Consider the following 22,426-nt stretch of genomic DNA (forward strand, 5'->3'; position numbering starts at 1 on the left):
TAAATAATAATAATAATAATAATAATAATAGAAATAAAAATAGAAATAGAATTAGAAGTAGAAGTAGAAGTAGAAATAGAAATAGAAATAGACATAGAAATAGCAAAGTAGTTGATCCTAAAATATCCCAGCCCACACTGACGTGAGTTTCTTTACCTTCACGTTTTAGAAACAAGGAACGATGGGGGTCCGTACAGTATTTCCTTTTTAAATTTTATTATATGTGCGGACTTTGCAACGCGTATAATGAACTAAGTCTGTTTCACAAGGGAATATTTTTAAAGTGGATGTTGCACTAAATCTCTTTTCATTACAACTGTAATAACATTTTCCCCTTTAGGTAATATTGAATGTTGTTGCACCGTTTAAGTGATTTTTAAGGTAAATAATTAACTTATCGTGGCGCGTAAAATAACTGTCTAAAGTAACATACATATAACTACATTTTTATTGTTACAGTATACCTTCAGGTTGCCAATTTCCTTCAAATTTGGATTTTTGGGTCAAAGTAGTGGTCGAAGAATAATCTGTAATTTCTGAAAAATTTTTTTTTGAAAAAGAATAACTGATTGGCGGAGAAATGGCGGTTTTACGTTTTCGCCGGAAATAAAAGTTTACCTCTTGCTTGACAGCCCTATGGCGTGTATGCAGTCAACCGGGGCGATTTTCGCGGGAATTACCTATACGAATGTCACGAATTGACTACTCAGTTGATCAGCATCGTTGTTCTGACTACCGAGCATTTTGGTATAAGGTGTAATTCTATAAAGTTATAAGTAAACTTAGACCACGTTAAAAACATGGACCAGTTCGAAAAAGCGACTACAGCGAAAAACGAATGAAAATACATCAATGAGTGTGGAAGCGAAAGTTCGCCACGCGGATGAAGCTATAGCTATTGTATAAGGCGGGCAAAAAATTCGAAGCAAGAGAAAAGAAATTAGGTTCTGTAAAAATTTGGGAACTTGACAGCAATAACAGGGATATTGACAGAGTCTCCGATTAATCCAATATCGACGAATCGTTGGACTCATTGAGACCCAAGAAAGGAAGTACAAATATGACGTGCAATCAGTTTGTAATGAAGATTTTTGCTTTTGAGTTTACGAGCCTCTGAATATAACGCTCATTTTCGATGGATTTTGGCCGATTTGGGGGATCGAAATGAAAAAATTGCGGAAAAAAATAATTTTTGATTTATCGAACTTAAAACAATATTTTTGTAACTAGTGCCCGTAGGGCTTCACTCTGGGCGAGTTTGAAGAAATTCGATTTTTTGCTATTTCCAAGTCTAGTTGATATTTAGGCGAAGCTGCTCTAAAAGAGTTATAACTCAAAGGGAATTTGTTCAATTGCCCTCAAATATGGACAGTAGCTACAGCTAGTTTAACATATAAACGACAAAAACGTGTCTGCGAATTGTTAATTAAATCTTTTTTCTTCGAGAGCGATTTTTTTACGATCACTCTACATTTTTGAAATCCTATTACGGAAATATTCTGTAACTTTTTACTGCAATTGAATATGGCAAAACGCAGACACGTTTTTTAAGCGCTTTGGGCCCTGACACCGAGGAAAAAATGAAATTGGCGAAAAACAAAATTCGCTTTGACTTGTAGCTTTCGAAAGACGACTCGGGCGCTCGCGTTTACTGGTCGTGAAAAATTCGACAATTCATTTTACTTCAAAATTCTTGGTATAGGTTGATAGCCAGCTCTATAAGCTTTAATTTGATATAGGGTTTTAGGTATCTACCGCTTAAACTGCACGCGCTACATCGTTTGTACGCGAGTCACCAAATCTAGGAACTTAATTTAATAGAGCGCGGAAAATCTCGGCAGTCTTGGGTATATTCTATGCATGTTCTTCCTTAAAATTTCGCCAATTTCAGCCCCAATATGCTAATAAAAGTGATGGTTTGATAAAAGGAATGTTTGTCAGCTGATGTTTGGTTTCATGGATTGTATGATTAAGAGCGCATAAAAGAAAATGTGGTGCTCGTTCAGAGGACCAAAATTGCTCGACAAGGAGCAAAATTAAATTAAAAAAGAACTTTTCCATGTAGGTATAGAGAACTTTTAATCCGTCGTTGGCTTGCTCGACTCGTGAGGATCGTGAGGAGCTCAGGTTTGAGACTTCATATATAGCGATTCATTACAGGAATAGCTCCGACCTCCGAATGCAGTGGGAACGAGTATGGTTAGCTATTTATAGCACCCCGCTTATTGATAATAAAGCAGAGATTGGCCGTGGTACGTTTGGAGCAGGTCACCTTACGACACTAATAGGGTGCTTAAGCGACGACGACGACGCCGTGGACGACGCCTAGTCCAAAATGAATTTATATTTTTCCAGCGAAATTCGCAACTATCCAGATCTGTCTAGTACGTCGATGGCTCTAAAAACGTCTTCAGCCTAAATATGCAATGACAGCGTTCACTTCTAAATAAAAATACGAACTAAGAAAATTTATTACGAGCTAGCCTGCGTAGCAAGCGTTTCCGTGGGGTTTGGAAGCAAAGAAAGACCGAGGAACCGGATTTTCGGTAATTTGCCTGTGCGGGAAACGGGGCGAGAGCCAAAAAAAAAAAAGAAAGACGGGGGTGTGGGAGGGGAAGGAAGGAAACGCTTGCAGACAAACCCCTGGATTTTGAAAACCCCCGTTCGCCACCGAACGGGACTTGGGACGAACGGGACGCGTTCGAAGCTTGTTTACAAAACGCTTTAACCTTTCTCGCCGAACGAGCATTTAGTCGTGAGTTTCGATAGTACGGTAGAAATCCTTTAGTGCAATACCGACGCTTTGGTTTTTCGAAGCCTGTACATTATTGCAGATGCAAGTGCGACACAAGTATTTGCAGCTGTTCCTTTAATTTTAACATCACTTTCTTGAATGCCACATGCGCAAAGGACAAGATAATAAACCACGAGACGGAAAATTCGCACTACTGCGTGGGAAAACCTAGTGATTTCATCTGGCTTGTTACATGGCAATATGTTTTCGTAAGTACTCCAGATCTGACATTTCATTAGAGGCATTTTTGTTGACAGCATTTAGAACCTCTGGGTACAATTCTGAATGATTTGTTATAGTGTTAGCTGCGGCACACCAGTTTTTGTCAGACATTTGCCTTGCCAAAAATTTAGTCGTCTCGTCGCGGGGAATTCTTACGAGGACATTTCCAGAGTTGGTTTTATAAACAACTTTGGCTTGGAGGCCGCCTAGGGGACGATTATCTTTATTCAGATACTGGTAAGACTATCGTTATTTTCCCTCTCAGATGTTCGAAGCCTCTCTTGCCCAAATTCCAAAGTTTTCCGAGAAGACTTTCCGTTGCTTGCTTTTGTTACAGGCGATAACACTCGAGCCGATTTGCGGATCTGGCGCTTCCAGCAAATGCTTCTTTACTGGAGTTGCCTTTGCAGGAGTTGACTTGCCAATTTTACCTTGTATCGATTCCTAGATGAATGAATACAGTGATCCAAGATTTCGAATCTTGCGAGCACAGGGATTACAAACGCGACCTGAATACTTCTCACATTTTAACTTTCTGGCAGATTTGTGCTAAAACTTCACCCTTAAAGTCTTTCCTTTCAGACCGATTGAGTAGAAATATAGGTTAAAGTTTGTTTTGGTTCAAAGTTCATTTCTGCTACGGAAGGCTGAAGATTTTATTGGTTAATTAATGACAGCCGATGACAGCATGAAATCTCAATGTGCGCACTCAGGCATGAAAGGCCACGTGAGCGGTTTTCAAACTCCAGGGGTTTGTTTGCAGGCGTTCCCTTCCTTCTTTCCTCTCCCCCTCTCCCATCCTTTACCCGCTCCATTTTTCGCGCTGTAAATCTTTGCTCCCGAACTCCACAGAAACGCTTGCTACGCAGGCTAATAACGAGCGTGCACAGCTATTGTTTTGCTCATTAAACCCTTTTTCTGGTAGTGTTCTCATTGCCGTCGTCGTGGTGGTTTGCTTAAGTTCCCTATAAGCTGAGAAGCAGGTGGTGGTGAAAAAACTTTTCTGTGCCGTTGATGTTGATTCACAAGAAAAATTTCTCAAGGAGGGAAAATTAATGATTTCGCTGCAACGCAACAACGTTGTCCAGCTGAAAGCTCTTTGTTTGCTATTATGTCGGAGTTTGTCTATTTCGACTTTCAGTGTTTTACCGATGAAACCCGTGCTCATAAGCTGGCTGAATTCCTACGCCAGGTCAACAAAAGACTGCAACTGCGAGGGATTCACGCGCGTCATGCCTCATATCGTAGATGGTGTCGCACGCGGTTTGCAGTATCTTCACGGTAAGGGCATTGATATTCCCCCTTCTAGAGGTTCCCCCTTTATGACGCATGTTATTAACAAAGCCGCGTATGAGCACTGCGTAGGCCGAGCTTGGTTTGATGAGAACGGAGGAAGTGGGTAAAAAGGATAAAACCTGGATTGGCAAACTTTTGGCCACGTGAGTGGCCGTTTGTTAAATCAATAAAGTGTACAGCATTTATTTGCCAATCACTCATCCCTAAGGAAGAGCTAACCCTTTAAACGACCTTGTTCTCACAAAGGTGAGGGTGAAAACCGCCACAGCCCGGACGCAAAAGGAAACCGGGCCACCCCACCCGAGGCCCACGCAGTGCACACGAAAAGGCTATTAACATACAGAAAGATAAAGTAAACGAACGAGCCAAGACTTATATAAGACTGGCTCCTGCTAAAAATTTCAACGAGTGTCACAGAAAGCAAACTAAGTGAAAAGACACTAAAGGTCTTAATCAATGAGATTGGCCACTGCTCAAACTCAAGGAATACTTAGGATACTTAACTGAATAAAACAGCAGTAAGGCTTCAAGCAATGAGATTGGCCCCTGCTCAAACTCATAGAATACTAAAGATACTTAACTGAATAAAACAGCACCAAAGCGTGAATCAATGGGCGTGGCCCCTGCTCAAACTCACTGAGTACTAATGAAATCAAGCTAAGGCTTTAAGCAATGAGATTGGCTCCTGCTCAAACTCATTGAATACTAGAATTACTTACTGAATAAAACGACACCAAGGCTTTAAACAATGAGATTGGCCCCTGCTCAAACTCATTGAATACTAAAATTACTTACTGAATAAAACAACACTGAGGCTTTAATCAATGAGATTGGCCCCTGCTCAAACTCAGTGATAAGTAAAATGCTGTTAACAAGGTAGAAAATAAGAGAGGCCGTTACTCAAACGTGTTGCATGGGAACGCAGGAAGACAGGAATCTAACGGATTACTGAAAGATGTCCCTCGAGATTTTGGCTAGTGGCCTACTGATTATAGGGAAGGGGTCCTTATGTACTTTAGGAAAGTGTTAGACTTCCAACGTCCAAAGCGTCTAATCTGCGAATCAGAAGAGCCTAGAGCGGCGGCCCACGAGGCAGCCCCTATTCGGAAGCTGTGAGTTTTGTACTGGTCAATTTCAAGACTGCAAAATGAAAGAGCCCGATTAAGGGAATCGACGAATTGTGATCTGCGGACTGGGGAGTTGTCTAGCCAACAAAATAAGGGACCAGAAAGGTGTCCTCTAACGCTTAGATACTCAACGATAGTAGTAACCGGACAGATCGGTTGCGATTTGTGAAGTAAAACATCAACGGGTTGAGTGGGATTGCTGTGCTTGAAGAATCTCATGGTTAGTTTAATAGCACTGGTCTCACCATTAGTGGATGCCAAGAAGGAAATTTGGTTCAGTTGAATAACATTCTTGGAGGACTGACCACTACGAAACGTAATTTCTCCTACCCGAAGGGCTGCAAAGAATGGTATGGCACACATGGCTTTCATTAACTTCCTATGGTAATCACCTGATACGGTGCTAGAAAAGGCATTAGCGATTCGTTCCAATCAAGGTAATGTAATGGGGAGTCTAAACAGATGAATTTAGCTTAGAATAGCCTTTAAAGGCAAGTTTGACTATGGGGCATTGAGTCGGGTCTGGAAAAGAACCCAGCCGATGAACATAACCAATAGAGGAGATGTAGGTGAACACCGTGGATTCTGAATATTTGGATTTGGCTAAATAAGCTATGAATAAGGCTAGATTATGGACGCTAACTGGGAGAGACAAATTGGAATTTCCAAGCTGCTCGGATAAAAATTGCTTAAAAGTTAACCAAGGCCTCTGGTAGGTATATAGAGAGGAGGTACTGATGGATCCCCGTAATAAAGAGTTCAGGATTTCTCCCAGTTCTGCGGAAGGAGGGGTGGCGGCACAACGGTTGGACTCTCCTCGACATCGGGGGCCAATGTTTTGAATCGCCCCACCTGTAAACGAGACAGGCTGTCAGCAAGGATATTTTTCTTGCCCTGAATGTGTCTAGCCCTAAACAGAATGTTGTGCCGAAGGCATGTCAGAACTAGTTGACGGAGAAGATAAAGCAATTCCTTATTTTTAGAGGTTTGCTGATTAATCACTTGCTCGACACTGTCGTTATCTGTAAAAAATAAAATCCGTTTCTTGGCCAAAGAATCTCCCCACATCCGCACCCCGAGGGCTATGGGAAAAAGTTCCAGGAAGGCAATGCTTTTATGAGTCCAATCACTAGGCCACTTGCCGTATGCCCATTTCCTACCAAAGACAATACCGAAGCCCAATGATTGAGCAGCATCGGTGTAAAATTTAAGGTGAGACGAAGAGTACCAGGCGTCCTCAAGGAACATGGATTTGCCATTATGGGATTTAAAAAATGATTTCTAAAGTGCCAAATCCTTTCCGACATCTTGAGTTATGCGGATGTAGTGGTTAGGGCGCTTAAGGTTACAGTATACCTTCAGGGGTGTCTCGCGCGCAAGCGATGTAGCGCGTGCAGTTTAAGCTGTAGATACCTAAACCCCTATATCAAATTAAAGCTTATGGAGCTGGCTATCAAACTATACTGAGAATTTTGAAAGAAAATGAATTGTCGAATTTTTCACGACCACTAAATGCGAGCGCCCGAATCACCTTTCGAAAGCTACAACTCAAAGCGAATGTCGTTTTTCGCCAATTTAATTTTTTCCTCGGTTTCAGGGCCCAAAGCACTTAAAAAACGTGTCTGCATTTTGGCATATTCGATTGCAGTAAAAAGTTACAGAACATTTTCGAAATAGGATTAAAAAAATGTGGAGTGATCGTACAAAAATCGCTCTCGAAGAAAAAGTATTTCGAAATTAACAATTCCCAGACACTCTTTTGTAGTTTATATGTTAAACTAGCCACTGTCCAAATTTAAGAGCAATTGAACAAATTCCCTATGAGTTATAACTCTTTAAAGTGTCTGCTTCAAGTGAAAAAATTTACTCGAGAAAACAGCGCTAAGAAAAATTTTCTGCTTCGCAAACAAACTCCGTCCACAAACGCCTTCAACTGGGTTCTCAGATAACTAAGCCAATCAGTGCAGGGAAACTTTACTACCGTTAACCTCCTAGTGAAATTTACGCACGAATCTCTAAAACACTCTTGTGTTTCGCAATGCGCTCAAGGAACCGAAGGCAGAGAGATAATTTTTCTGTAGCTCGGTTTTTCTTGAAGCTGGTCTGGCAAAATGGGGAAGACTAAAAAGGATACGAACGCTAGAGTGGCTGAGCGAGGGAAACAAACAAAAGACAGCGCGGAGAGCAACTGTGTGTGGGCAACTGTGCATGGATAATATTTCAAATGGTCTCAATGAGTCCGACGATTCGTCGATATCGGACTCATCAGAAGAGTCTCTGTCAGCATCCCTGTTATTGCTTTCAAGTTCCGAAATTTTTACAGAACCTTTCTTTTCTCTTACCACGACTATTTCCCCGCCTTATACGATAACTATAGCTTCATCCGCGTGGCGAACTTTCGCTTCTTCAATCATTGATGTATTTTCATTCGTTCTTCGCTGTTTTCGCTTTTTCGAACCGGTCCATGGTTTAAACGGGGTCTATGTTTACTTATAACTTAATAGAGACACGCCTAATATCAAAAATGCTGGGTAGTCAGAACAACAATGCTGATCAACTGAGTACTCAATTCGTGACATCCATATAGGTAATTCCCGCGAAAATCGTCTCGGTTGATTGCATACGCGCCATAGGGCTGTCAATCAAGAGGTAAACTTTTACTTCCGGTGAAAACGTAAAACCGCCATTTCTCCGCCAATATTTAGCCTTTTTCAAAATTTTTTTTCAGAAATTAGAGATTATTCTTCAACCACTATTTTGACCCAAAAATCCAAATTTGAAGAAAATTGCCGACCCGAAGGTATACTGTAACCTTAACCCCAATTGTAATGTTGATTAGGCGGCGCAGAAAAACTCGGCCAGGTATAATAGCGCAGCATGCAAAATTCAGTTAACCAGTGAGCGACTAAAGCCCCTTCAACGCTACTTTTTTACGTGACAAAGTGTGCTCAATTGCTGACAAACACTTCTGGAGTTTTTCTTGAGGAAGCCTGGCCTCAAGTGCTAAACAATCTAGTTCTATACCCGCAAAACTCAATATGTGACAAGGTCCTGCCGACTTCCCCTGCGCTATAGGAACCCTGAGCTCATTGCAAAGGTCAAGAAAAAGAGCCAGTTGTGATCCACAACGAGAAAGCGACTGCTCGATTATCAAAAAATCATCCCATATATGAATGATATTCTCTACACCAAGTTTGTGTCGTGCTATCCACTCTAACGAAGAGCTGAACTCCTCAAAACTGCGACAAGATGAGGAGGAGCCCATCGGCAAGCAACGGTCAACATACCATTTCCCTTTCCACTGAAACCCTAGCAGCTGATAATCGGAAGGGTGAACCGGTATAATGCGGAAGGCACTTTTAATGTCCGTTTTTGCCAGTGCACTGCCCCTCCCAGATTTCTTGATCAAAGAAATAGCATCATCGACTGTGGCATAGTGAACAGCGGAAAGTTCTCGGGGGATTCCATCATTCACAGAGCTACCCTCCGGGTATGACAAATGTTGAATCTTTCTGTATTCTCCTTTAATTTTCTTCGGTACTACCCCCACTGGGGACACCCATAAGGGGTCTACAGGAGGGGTGTCGAATGGGCCAGCGATACGGCCGAGTGCCACTTCTGATGCCACCTTTGAATCAATGACCCCGGGGAACTCCCGAGCAGACAGAAGGTTAGGTGCAAATGAGCTTTTCCTTTTCCCAACAAAATCCAACTTAAAACCCTGTGCAAATCCGTTGATAATCTTGTTTGTAAGCATGTGGTCATAGCCTTCCAAATAATGAGAAAGTTTAGCTGCGATTACCGGAGTTGGTAGGATTTGGGGTTCATTAGATCTACTTGACTTTTGCCATGGTCTAGTTTGCGGGCATCGTGAGATAGCGTGGCTGCCCCCACATTTGAAACGGGTATGCTTGAAAGAGCAACCACCACATTGGGCACCTGAGTGAAATTTGAAACAGTAACCCCTGGGGGCGCTAGAAACGCCCTGTTTGGGACGAAAATTAGCCTGAGCTCCGGGCTTAGGAACTTTATGAGCCCTGAGCCATATCTCTGAATGAGTCCGGCTCCAAGGTAATGGATCAACCTCCCTCAGTTTACGGAAGGACTCATCATAAAATCGCCAGTTGCCTGATCGGGATGCCAACTCTCTTACTATATGGACATGTATTTCATCAGGCTAGGGGCCTCGCTTGGTGATTTCTCACAATAAATAGCGGCGAATACTAAGAAGGCATTCGTCCACTGTTCTATGTTAGTGATCCACAGCTTTTTCTGGTTAGGAATTATTGCTAAGGTTTGCTGCCCCCCCCCCCCCCTTCCCCGATTTCTGGAGTTTGAAACTGTAGGACTCATCAGGGGTTTGCACAGTTAAGAGCAAACCCAGGTCAATGAATTCATTACCCCAGATCTTATTCTTAGTCTTAGCAGAGACTGAGGAACCTAGGGAAGCAGCAACAGACACAAATTGACTCTTACTTGTAGTTGCATCACTGGATGTCTCTGTTGCCTGATTTACCCCTGTTACTTGTTGGATTGCCTCTGTAACTGATTGTTGGACCAAAGGCGTCGAATCAGGTTGGTGTTGAGCAACAACAAGAAGATATGGGCTGGGTGTATCAGAGGAAGCTCGAGAACTGGTCTGATCTCTGAAAGCTTGAGTGACGGCAACTGCAATCCTTTGGATTAGCTGATCCTCAGACATTGCTTGAGGCGATGAACTAGGAGATGCAGTGACACTAGACCTGATAGAGGTTTTGGTGCGGGAAGGGGTACTGGTACTTGTTACTTTATGCTACTTCGATGAGGTGGTCCTGACAGGTGGATGGGGGCGGCGTTTGGGCGGCACCTCAGTTCCTATTGGTAGGAAGTAATGCCTCAAACGTTAAGCAAAAAATTCCTGTACAGAGATACAGGGATCAAACGTTACACAACGTCCTGTGCACCACTGTAAACTATATAGAGCATTAAATGTGTGTGATCACAATTATTCACACAACGCTGCGTAACACATGAATGGCACAGGACAAGGCGTACACTTGCCTGGCTGAGAAGATCATGCTACACCGTGGAATATTGTACAGGCACAAACAGGGTATAAATAACCCCAACATGTAAACCTGACAAAAACAGGGTATAAATAACCCTAATATATAAGCATCATGCCAGTAGGGTATAAATAACCCTAACAAGTAGGCATGTTAAATATAGGGTATAAATAACCCTATTATATGAGGATCATGCCGGCAGGGGAAAAATAACCCTAACACATAAGCATGGTAAAAAACAGGGTATAAATAACCCCAGTATATAAGCATCATGCCAGTAGGGTATAAATAATCCTAACAAGTAGACATGTTAAATATGGGGTATAAATAACACTATTATATGAGGATCGTGCCGGCAGGGGAAAAAATAACCCTAACACATAAGCATGGTAAAAAACAGGGTATAAATAACCCCAATACATAAGCATCATGCCAGTAGGGTATACATAAACCTAACATGCAGGCATGGGAAACTAGGGTATAAATATCCCAAACATAAGCATAACACCAGTGGAGAATAAATAACCAGACAAAATGACATGTAGCATGATACATACAAAGTATAAACAAGTCGCCCCAAACATATAAGCCAGCTAACAATGGGGTGTACATAACACCCAAAATATCAGAATGATACGATTAAGTACAAATATCCCCACAGTGTAGACAAGATATAGGGGATAGGAATTTTTTATAATAATAGAAATGCGCATAATGGGCGTAAATGAGTCGAGCATAAGATAATCAGGATAATAAAAATGCTGACCTAAATTAAAATAGAACAAATAATTATGGCTGCAGCTGTTTGATGGCAAATAGAATTGCCCCACGATAGCTTCTAAACAGTAGTTGCTCTCCACGTCGATTTAAATGAATTCCATCCACATCAAAGATATTGAGCGAAGGACGTGCAAGCCCACGGTGTCTCCAAAATGTAGCATGCTCTTTTGTTGATAGTGTATATTTTAGCCAAGAGTTTAAACTTGATACCGCCGAGTTGTACTCGGGATAAGGTTGATTCTTTCGAGGCAAAGTTTGACAAACCACAACGCAATCCACTCTAAATTCAACCCGTAATCGGTAAAATAAAATAACATGATAAAAAAAAAAAAAAAAAACATAATAAAAGAAAACAAATGGAAACAATCAATAAGTTTCTTCACGGATGTTCAGACCATGAAAATGTGGAAATGAAGCGTGACAAAAAAATGCAGGCGTGAATGTAGTTCAACGATACAGAGCGCTGCTCTATCAACAACAACAGAGGTCATGGGTTCGACCTCCTTTGAAGCCTGCATTTTAATTTTTTCAAGCCTAAACACCACAACGCAATCCACTCTAAATTCAACCCGTAATCGGTAAAATAAAATAACATGATAAAAAAAAAAAAAAAACATAATAAAAGAAAACAAATGGAAACAATCAATATGTTTCTTCACGGATGTTCAGACCATGAAAATGTGGAAATGAAGCGTGACAAAAAAATGCAGGCGTGAATGTAGTTCAACGATACAGAGCGCTGCTCTATCAACAACAACAGAGGTCATGGGTTCGACCTCCTTTGAAGCCTGCATTTTAATTTTTTCAAGCCTAAACACCACAACCGTTTAAGTTATGAATGCAGTGGCGATCATCCATGCCTCGACAGGCTTCCTCTCAGTAGACAGCTTCCTATAGAGATGCCAAGTACTAGTCGCTGCCATATCAGTTAATATCAGTATTTATTTGTCTACAAGTTAATTATCAGGCCTTAGTAGATGTCATAAGAATACATTTTATTGACGATAAATCGAGACAATCTTCTCTTAAGCTACAAACAGTTATTTGGGGGTTTTGTTTTATAGTTTAAAGCCCTTAGAAAACGATTATAAAGGAAATAAGGTTTGAGTAACGAACTGATCGGGAAGTAATTCATTACGGACGGCCTTCCATCCGTCCGTCCATGGTCATCTGCCAGTCCGTACGTCCGTACGTCTGTTTCGTGGAGGCAGGGGGGGGGGGGGGAGGGGGGACTACCATATAAAAATGATAGGGGTGCTTGTGGTACCTTTAGCGGTTTTGCTACTTCTTATGGTTTTGAACATCAAAAGGTCCACAGTGGGGCTTTTTCGGTATGACAGGAGATAATGTGTTAGGTAAGAATTTGTACCTCTTAGTGGAGAAAAAGAATTCAAGCCACACCCACAAAAAAGGATCTTGGTACCCCTTAAGGGTTTCAGACGAGCACCCTCGTGCTTTTTTAAATTGGAGTCACCCAGGGACGTCTGTCCGTCAGTCGGTCAGTCAGTCCATCAGTCAGTCAGGCAGCCAGTCAATCAGTCAGTCCGTCACTCATTTAATTGGTCAGTAATTAAGCAATAAACAAGTCTCTTTCTATCCTAAGAGTTACAAAATTCAAGATTAAAAGTATTATAAAACATTATATCTGGAAACGTGCAGCTAATAAAAAGAAAGAGCGAAAATCGTTCAGTGCATGTAGCAATGTATATAAAAGATTCCACAATTATTGGCATTATGGTGATGGTGACGCTAGGTGATTTGGATTACCAGGAGCTCCTGGGATTACTTATTGCTAATTCAGTTAGCAAGCTGCTAATTATATCATAGAAAAAAACAAGGTTAATGATAAAAAATACTTCCCCTGAAGTTATTAGCTTGAACCCAGGAGCTTGAGTGATTGTTCGGATAAAGTCTGTTCTGAAAATAACTAATGTTGGTTTTAGAATCATACCAATCCAGCAGCCGAACAACTTTGGAAATGGTAACCGCATTCAAAAAGAGAGTTTTCATGTTACATGCTTGACTGCTTTAGAAATAAACTGTCGAGATAGGAACCAAACTAAAAGCAGTCAGATTTTACCACTACCAAAATATTGACCGCTGCTCAACTTGAAAGGCTAAAAAGTTACAAACATGTGTTTTTAATGGCATGGCTAAGATCTTCCTATCTAGTCTCCCCCCGGGGAAGGGGGGATTTATTCCTCTCTATTGGCTGATTGGCTTAATCAAATTTCAGAGGCACCAGCCTTATGTAAATATGAGACTTACGGTTTTCCTGAGATAGTAACTAAAGCGCATGCACGCGTAGCACTAACATGCATCTGGCTTCTTGAAGCTAGGTGTAAAACTGTATATAGCATTAGATGCCACGTCTGAGTTTTGTAGCCAAGTGCAATTTAAGAAGGGGAGTGGATTAGAGGCCACTTCTAAAACCGGGTGTGGCCACAAATCCTACTACACTTGCCACTATAAGTTAATTATTTACCTTAAAAATCACTTAAACGGTACAAAAACATTTAATATCACAGCCTACCTAAACTGATAAACAAATGGCGGAAAATATTATTACAGTTGCTATGAAACGAGATTTAGTGCAACATCCATTTTATGGAAAATAAAATCTTCCCATGGGAAACAGACTTAGCTCGCTATGTTCATTGCAAAGTCCGCCGTTGTAGGAACCCCATCGTTCCTTTTTCTTAGCAAAAACGTGAAGGTACATGTAAAGAAACTCACTTCAATGTGGGCTGGGATATTTTAGGATCAACCACTTTGCTATTTCTATTCGTATTTTTATTATTATTATTATTTTTTTCTTTTGATTTTCTTTTTTTTCCTAGTTCCGATCTTTTGAATCACCGTTATTTGGTCAGCCGCCCGGTGAAATTGGCAACGTCTCCCTGACTGTTTTCTACCTAGGCTTCTGAAGCCTTAGGTATATTGTTGAGTGTTTGGTAGATGGATACAGTAACTCCATTACTGGGTGATTGGTAGACAGGTGCTGCATTTCCCTCACTGGTCTTCTCAGCTTGGACTTCAGGTGACTTTCGATTACTGTTGAGTGGTTGGTAAATAGGTGCATCAACTCCACTGTTGATTGGTTGGTAGATAAGTGTATCAGCTCCACTCTCGGGTGTTTGGTAGATAGGTGCAGCAACATCCTCACTGTTCTTTCTTGCTAGAGAGCCTGGAAACTTAAGGACCACTCCTGAGTGATTACTAGATGGGTGCAGATCATTGTAGGCCGCGTAACTGTGCTCCCCAAAATCAGGTACATTACCAGCTGAAAAAGCTTGATCACCTTTTGAAGCCTTAGGTATATTGTTGAGTGTTTGGTAGATGGATACAGTAACTCCATTACTGGGGGATTGGTAGACAGGTGCTGCATTTCCCTCACTGGTCTTCTCAGCTTGGACTTCAGGTGACTTTCGATTACTGTTGAGTGGTTGGTAAATAGGTGCATCAACTCCACTTTTGAGTGGTTGGTAGATGGGTGCATCATCTCCACTGCTGAGTGTTTGGTAGATAGGTGCAGTGACATCCTCACTGTTCTTTCCTGCTGGAGGGTTCGGAAACTTAAGGACCACTGGTGAGTGATTATTAGATGCGTGCAGGTCATTGACGGTCGCGTAATTGTGCTCCCCAAAATTATGTACATTACCAGTTGGAAAAGCTTGATCACCACACTTCATTTCGATCTGTTGCTCTCCAGGGCCGATGCAGTAAGCATCGTTGAGGTAAGCATTGTTGCTGAAACCATTGCCCGCCCTCTTCTTTGCAGCAATTAATCTTAGGGAAAAAAAAGGAGTTATATTAACGCACAAACAAGCAGATATTTTACCGTTATCTCTTTGATGGTCAGGGTCCACAAAAAAAAGCAAAAAAAAAACAAACAAACAAACAAACAAACAAAAAACAAAAAAAGAAAACAAGAATTATCAATGCAGTCTGCTAATTGCTAACTGGTCTGCTGACGCAACACTTTCACGTTAACAGGGGCCATTACCAACGTGACATAAAATTGTGGTTACTGAGCAAAGGAAATTATGACACTCTACCCACTGTTTTTACATTTTTATTTCTCGTTGGAGTGACAACGCAGATCATGCCATTATGACATGCATGTGCGCACGGCGAATTCGTACTTATATCGATAAATTAAGGTAAATTATCCTTTTTTGATTAGACGAAACTTGAAATTTTGACATTTCCGTATACGGACAGTGTTTGACAGTGCTAAGAACGTAGTTCAAAGCAAAAATCTCCAGGCATATTACATGACACCTTAATTATTTTGGATGTTCTAATTCAAATTGACGATTTAGATGTTCTGTAACTAAAACTGTGCTAGTAAGCTGCCGAGGCCGTACAACGCTGCGCATCCAGTCAGGAAACAGTCACAATGCAAAACCGACGAGTGGAAATGCACAGCGACGCCAAAATCAAAGCCTCATATAATGGGCTATATAATGTGAATTAACGTCTACCTCTCCCAGCTGAGATACATAGTTATTGCACTCCAGCTAGTTTTATTTTGGATTCAACCTGTTCAAGTTTGGTCTCTTACCTTTTCCTTCTCTTGAAACGGAAAAGAAGAGCGATTAAGATAACAACGACCAATATAACACCACCCACAGAAGCTCCTACAACAATGGCATTCATTGGTTTTGGTTCCTTGTCACTTTCTTCTGTGGTTTCTGTAGAAGAGATTAAAGGTTGGACGCTTACGATGGTACCGCCCACCGATCCTCCTATACTCGGCTCATCACTTTCCACGATGGCTTTTAGGACGTCTTTCTTGACGATATTATCTGAGAACCCTTGAGGAAGTTGTAAGTAAAACGCTAACAAGGTGATTGAAGGATTATCTGTTGACCTCTTTGGATAACCAGGGAAAATGTGAACCATATCCATGGTAAATTCCATTTCCTCAGACGATCGCTTTCGCCGGGAACTGTAAAAGGTGGAAAAATTCAATGTAAATGATACAAAAAGGTTTAGCACAAAATATTTACAGGTTAATCTGAAAATTAAATCAGGGGCATAGTTATTGAAACAGCTATCGAAATATACAAGATCTTCTTCCTTAACCTATTTTAAAGTATTAAATCTCTAATAGTTTGTCTCTTTAAAAAAACTCAACATCAGTATGAAAAGTGCGCAGTAGTAGTTTGTGGTACGACTTTCAATATGGCACGCGACCGAAATTTTAGGAGAATCAGTCAAGTCATCGGCATATTACAAAGATCATAACTAAAGATCATAACTCATCTAACGGCCGAACACAAGCATACACTGAGCGGATTACTGCTAGTTACTCAAGCTTCCGTTGGAAAGCCCAAGTCATAAAATACAAGCCAGTCTTGGTCGCCAAAAGTAGGGTTATGGTCCCAGGCGATCCGTGTTTAGACCGTGGAGACTGGGGATGGGAATGCTATCATTTTGTGTTATCATTTGCTCGTTCCTTATGAACAACATAATTTACAGAGTGCTGTGTTTTGTGAAGAAAGGTTTGGATAGAATCACGACTACGTTCATCTCACATACAAAGATGTCGATCGTTTTCGGAACGGGTGGGTCCACGAATTTTGTGCTCGTTCTCGCGACATAACAAATAAGCCATGCAAGTTCAAACTACGAAAACACTGGCAAAAAACTATGACTACTGATTTAAAAACAAGCTATAATACTGAGACGAACACTTCAGATGTTGAAATTAAAAAATCAAGAATCGTCGTAAACAGAACTTCCATGATGTGGCAAACAACATGCAATTGGATAAAGAGGAGATTTCGTCGAAGCAATTTCAATAGTAAATATCTAAGAGTAATTCTTGTGTTAAAATATCCTGATTCTTATATTTGGTTTTATTCTTTTTATTTGATTATTTACTTAAAGTGCGATATGATATTGCGGCATGAAGCCCGAGTAAACGCTCTTAGAGTCTGGAAGAGAGTCGCCTCTCTGTGTAGAAGCATTAACCGTTTAAAATGAATGTATACTTATATTGCAGATATATTTGAGAATTCCACGGTTAAGTGATATATATATATATATATATATATATATATATATATATATATATATATATATGTCTGGATTTATGAAAACGGTGTTAAAGACTGAATCAGGTGTTTTTTGATTTATTTGTTTTTTTCATTTCTTTGTTTGTTTGTTTGCTTGTTTTTTTCTGCTTTTGCTATGACAGCAGCTTGTAAATCTTACCTAGCATGAAATGTAGAAAACTCCTTGCCGCATGTTTCATTTATTTAGGTATTTGTTTCCTTATTTATCGACCCCCTCCTCCCCCCCCCCCCTCCCCCCCTCTTCAATTTGCGTTAAGTTTAGCCCAGGCTACACTCGTCTGAATTCAGTTCGCGCGGTGACTCTGAAAAGGAGCGACCGATTAGCGTTCTGTATTTGCTGTCTAAAGGAGGTCTGCCCGAGGACATCATTAAGTCCAATGAAGGCCCAAGTCTAACGATTTGCTAGTAAGCGTCGTCCATTATCGTACGTGAGGCGGGCCTGAGGAGATGTGTAAACTGTACGGGTCACATTTAGTCCCCTAACAGTAGGCCGTTTGCCCTGTGGCGATAATGTTGTGCTTGCTTTAGACAGCAAAACATCTTTAGCCACATCGATTTAGGGCTTAGACGTGCAATGGACTAGACATCTCTAGCTGCTGTTGGCGTCATTTGCTCTGAACTTTGATGTAGCTAAAGACTTAGAAAAAAATCTGTTGAAATCTGGATGTGCCATTCCGCGCTCGACAAAATTGAAGTACATCCGGGACATTGCTATTTGCGAGCAAAACATGGCCACGAGGAGAGAGAAGAACATGAGTTCAAGCGCTGATCGTGAGTAGAATTTGCTTGTTTTATCAATTTTAGGCGTTCTCGGCTTAGCTAAGTATCAGAACTGTCTGTGATTCGCTAGCGCGGAAGAAATTTATTTGCGTGGCTTCCGGGCGATAATTGACGTAACGACAACACGTTGAGTGTTCGCTTACTGCTAACTATGGCCTAGTTTATTTGAATTTCAATCGATTCTGGATGTAGGAAGCTCTTGTTCAGTCCATTTAGGACGATGCAGGCCTTTAGAAAGCAATAGATTGGCTCTCCGCCGCGGTTTTGATATCTGTACGTTCGTGTTGATTTAGACTCCAATTTCACGTTAAAAGCACTCTGAATTAAATTGTATAATTCATGATTCAACGAAAAGACGGTGAATTTAGTCTTCCTGGCCTCAAAAGGCATACAGGAGAGTTATTTGCTGCTATTTGAGCTACGATAAACCTCGTGGAAAGCTAGCTTTAGGACAGAATTGTAGCAAGATTATCAGTGACAAGTCAAATTCTATGGCTACGTTTTTGCGAATCCGGTTAGATATTGAGATGAAATGTCACGTAACGGCTACTTTTTGGCTGAAATATACAGGTAAATAACCAATTCCATTGCTTACCATGCTCTTGTTAGCGTGACTGGCTAATTTAACCCACAGTAAAGACATAGTGAGGTCATTTGGGTGAAATCGCAGAGGTTAAGCCTGTCTAAATTAGTGCCGCGGCGAACCAGATGATCAATGTAAGCTCTAATTTAGCTTTGTTTGGCTCGTTCGACTCATTTGCAGCGACTTCAAAGGCTTGTATAGGCATGGTATGGACTCTTAATGACTACACGAGGTAGATAGCACTCTCGGTACGACATGGCCATATTTATGTACATTTTCTAACCGATTTTCCAAAAACATGCCCGCTATTTTGGTGCAAAGTCTTTAACACGGTTTTCATAAATTCAGACATATATATATATATATATATATATATATATATATATATATATATATATATATTATTCATTTTTTCTATCAACTTATTTTGTAGTTGAGTTTTACCTTGATGGAGTTAGTCCACATCGTGTTCCGTCACCAGCACTGCAGTATTCTGTCGCTGCTCTTGCAACTTCTGTTTTAAAATCCCTTCCCATGTGGTCATTCCACTAGTCAAACAGATCAAAAGAAAACCAAAGAGGAAATGTCATATTAAGAATATTAAATCAACAAATATTAACCTGGCGCAACTTCAACTTCAAGTTGGAAATGGTTTTATTAATTTATTACAAAGGCAACCGAAACCGTGAGTCAGGGTAACAATTCAAGAATAAAGATAACGGAGAAATATTATCCGAGATCTTAAATTACTTGGGGGCACTTTCTTTAGTTGCTCCAAGCGTTCTAGGATAGGGTCATACTAACAAGTTGTCAGAAAGGCGAGATGCAATAGTAAAGTTTCAATTCTGGTCCTCTTGGTCTCCACAAGGTTAGGTAAATTCTGCAAACGAGCTAATTAAGTGGCCCATCAGACCGGAGCCTAGCCAGGTTTCTGTAGCACGAAGCGACTAGGAGTATTTCTACAAACCCCTGGATGGGATGCTGCTCCGTTCCCCCAGCATTAAGTTAGCTGGTACCCATTTGTACCCCTTGGTTGAGAAAGGCAGTGTGAGAGTAAAGTGTCTTGCCCAAGAACGCATTGCCCCCAGCCAGAGCTAGAACCCGAACCCCTCGAGCCGGAGACGAGTACAATAGCCATGAGGCCACCTCGCCTCCCACGGTATCCACGAGGCCATTGCTTTATATAGGGAGCAAGTACATCACCCGCAAGCGGCATGAAATGAAAATAATCATCAAGCTGGGCTGCTTACGCCGAGCGGACTGAACACTAGCTTTAATTTCCTGTGACTAAGTCAGTTCTTGTTCCAGTATATACTTAAAAGCCTCCCTGTTTTGGTTTGCGCAATATCGCTTAACTTTTATTAGATTCTTAATTTCTCAACGAAAGAGTGATAACACACTGACAACTGAAAAAGTACCTTTGAAATATCTAGGCCTCGAATTTCCAACCTGACAGTCTCTTGTATTTCCTTTCTTGATGGCGTTGGAGGAGCAGTGGAGGATATGGAAGTACCTAGGATGTGAAAATGTTAATTGTGGGAGAGTGCAGAGAAAACAAGTAAAGGCGTAAAAAAGTTATTTCTGAAACTAAATCTCTATCGCGTTGTTTCTGGATAAAAGATACATTCCGAATTAAGATTAAAACCAAAAAAAAAAAAAAAAATGAGCAAACACATTTGCCATTCTTGAATGTTGTGGATTGTACAGAACCGCTTGAAATTCTCAATAACTTATTGTACGCAAGATACAGTGTACTAATAGATATTGCCAGAAGAACGTATGTAAGGTTACGTTGTAGGGTTTTTTTGCAAAATGTCCAAATCAAAATGACTTTTAATGTCAAAATAAGCTTTAAAAAACAAAACAAAGGCTTTAAGTAATAAAAAAAGATGCACAAACTAATAATTAACACCAATTTATTAGATTAAGCCAGATGCATTGCGAAGAAGAAAATTGAAAAGGGACTGGCTTAAACAAGATGTGCCAACTGCGGCGTAGCTCTTTACAGGACCTAAAAATGTCATAATTAGGAAAATTAGTTGAGTCATTCATGAGTGGTTGAAGGCTTTAAGGTGGCCGAACACAGTTTTCGCGCGCGCTTTTGCTGATGCAATTCAGCGCGCGCACAAGGATTGCAAAAAACAAACATGCCTTCAATAGAGCGATCATTTTATTTACTCGACACCCGCACTATCTGTGCTATTTTTCTCTATAATTGAACGCAGTGTATTGATGGCTTTAGTCTTTTATTACAAAGATATGTCAGAAAAGGTAACGATGCAAAGAACCCAGCAATTCTCAGCTTTTTCTTTGTTACCGAAGGAACGCGGTTAAATGCAGCGCATGCGTAGTAAGTCAAAAAACTGCGATTGAAAGAAAAATTGCACTCTCGGAAATACGCCTATTTCTCGAGAACCGCTCATTAGAATTTCACGAAATTTGGCACGAAAATACTTTAGGAAATAAGTAACCGGAGTATTGAAAATAATTGAACTTTAACAAAGGAAATTCTAGATATTCCAGTGAACCCTCAACAAGGGATAATTAAAGATCTCTTTGTTAAATTATTGGCAAAATGGTGTTAAGTTGTGAGAATCGTGACAAGTTTGTTGCATGTAAATTATAAAGAAAATCGAATGACTAGATTTTCTACAAATAAACAAAATCGATTTTAAAGGCCTGTTTATATTCATTCATTCTGCCACGACAACGGCACGTACTTCAGCTTAACCATAAAAAACAAAACAAAAACAAAGTTTGTGTTGTTATCTTGCTTGCTGCCATTTTTGGCGACCGAGGGATCAAGGGTTTTAGAGAAAAAGGTGAATGAAACACAGGTATCAAAAACTGTGTTCAGCCACCTTAGCTAAATAGATCAGATGGCAAATAGACTATACCTGATAAAATGGACGAGGAAAACGGAGTCTTGGAAATTGACGAACGTTTCGAAGGTGAAGGTGAAGGCCTAATCGTCGATGTCTCTGAAGAAAATGAAGGTTCTTTCGTGGAATGACTAAATGTCGATGTCTCTGAAGGTAACAAAAGCTCGTTCGTGGAAGGACTAAACATCGATAGCTTGGAAGAAAATGAAGGTTCTTTCGTGGAATGACTAAATGTCGATGTCTCTGAAGGTAACAAAAGCTCGTTCGTGGAAGGACTAAACATCGATGGTTCTGAAGATAATGAAGTCGGAAATATTGACGTTGTGGAGGACGTCGAAGGTGTAGTGTGCCCCTGGCAGCTTCCACTGCTAATCGAGACATCATCAATCGCTAAGTCACCAGTGTAAGAAGACCCTACTATTCCTTCAAATGTCACCTAGATGAGTTAAAAACGAATGAATAAAAAGTTGCTATTCCATTCGTAATCTCAGACAAAACAGGAACAACGTTCTCAATAACGAAGAATCACCTAGCTGGGTGTACGATTATTTAGAACGAGAGGCGAAACGTAATAAACGAGAAGCCTTGTATTGTTTTGTTTTGTTTTGCTTTGTTTTCGTAGTTTTATTCTGGTTTGTGTGCGCCTGACTGTCTATCCGTGTCTCACTGTCTGTCTTGTTGCCTCTTTATTTGTTTGTGTTTGAGTTGCAGTGTATTGTTTTATCAGTACACTTTCTTTAACATGACTGTACGTCTGTATACAAATGATTGGAGAAAAGAAAACGTGCAACGCGTTGCTCAAGGCTGAGCTGCCAAAGACACATGTTGTTT

The 22,426-nt window shown here is 40.6% G+C and overlaps 3 protein-coding genes across 6 annotated transcripts in view; all 3 read right to left on the reverse strand.

Moving 5' to 3' along the window:
• Positions 1-10,868, reverse strand: LOC145480676 (uncharacterized). The gene is made up of 2 exons (XM_081458980.1): positions 9,916-10,868; positions 1-536 (listed from the first exon to the last, which is right to left on the reverse strand). Exons 1-2 carry the CDS (start codon positions 10,139-10,141, stop codon positions 454-456), a joined length of 309 nt encoding a protein of 102 aa, XP_081315106.1. The 5' UTR covers positions 10,142-10,868; the 3' UTR covers positions 1-453.
• LOC145479914 (MAM and LDL-receptor class A domain-containing protein 1-like) overlaps positions 1-22,426 on the reverse strand; it is a 266,467-nt gene that overhangs the window by 191,343 nt on the left and 52,698 nt on the right. For 3 of the 4 annotated variants that reach the window (XM_081458409.1, XM_081458405.1, XM_081458395.1), the window contains 5 exons: positions 21,611-22,031; positions 20,132-20,226; positions 19,158-19,261; positions 15,832-16,218; positions 12,729-15,053 (listed from right to left, as the gene is read on the reverse strand). In XM_081458409.1, coding sequence (XP_081314535.1) covers positions 14,180-15,053; positions 15,832-16,218; positions 19,158-19,261; positions 20,132-20,226; positions 21,611-22,031 — 1,881 coding nt within the window. In that variant the 3' untranslated portion in view covers positions 12,729-14,179. Of the gene's footprint in view, positions 1-12,728; positions 15,054-15,831; positions 16,219-19,157; positions 19,262-20,131; positions 20,227-21,610; positions 22,032-22,426 lie in introns of those variants that run through there. The other variant, XR_014048479.1, reaches the window with a different exon arrangement.
• LOC145480292 (uncharacterized) lies at positions 5,903-9,755 on the reverse strand. Its single transcript, XM_081458615.1, has 2 exons — positions 8,252-9,755; positions 5,903-6,777 (listed from the first exon to the last, which is right to left on the reverse strand). The coding sequence occupies exon 1, from the start codon at positions 9,194-9,196 to the stop codon at positions 8,345-8,347; it is 852 nt and encodes a 283-aa protein (XP_081314741.1). The 5' UTR covers positions 9,197-9,755; the 3' UTR covers positions 5,903-6,777; positions 8,252-8,344.

The sequence above is a fragment of the Orbicella franksi genome, chromosome 1 (genome assembly GCF_964199315.1).
Source record: "Orbicella franksi chromosome 1, jaOrbFran1.1, whole genome shotgun sequence".
In the NCBI taxonomy this organism is placed as follows: domain Eukaryota; kingdom Metazoa; phylum Cnidaria; class Anthozoa; order Scleractinia; family Merulinidae; genus Orbicella; species Orbicella franksi.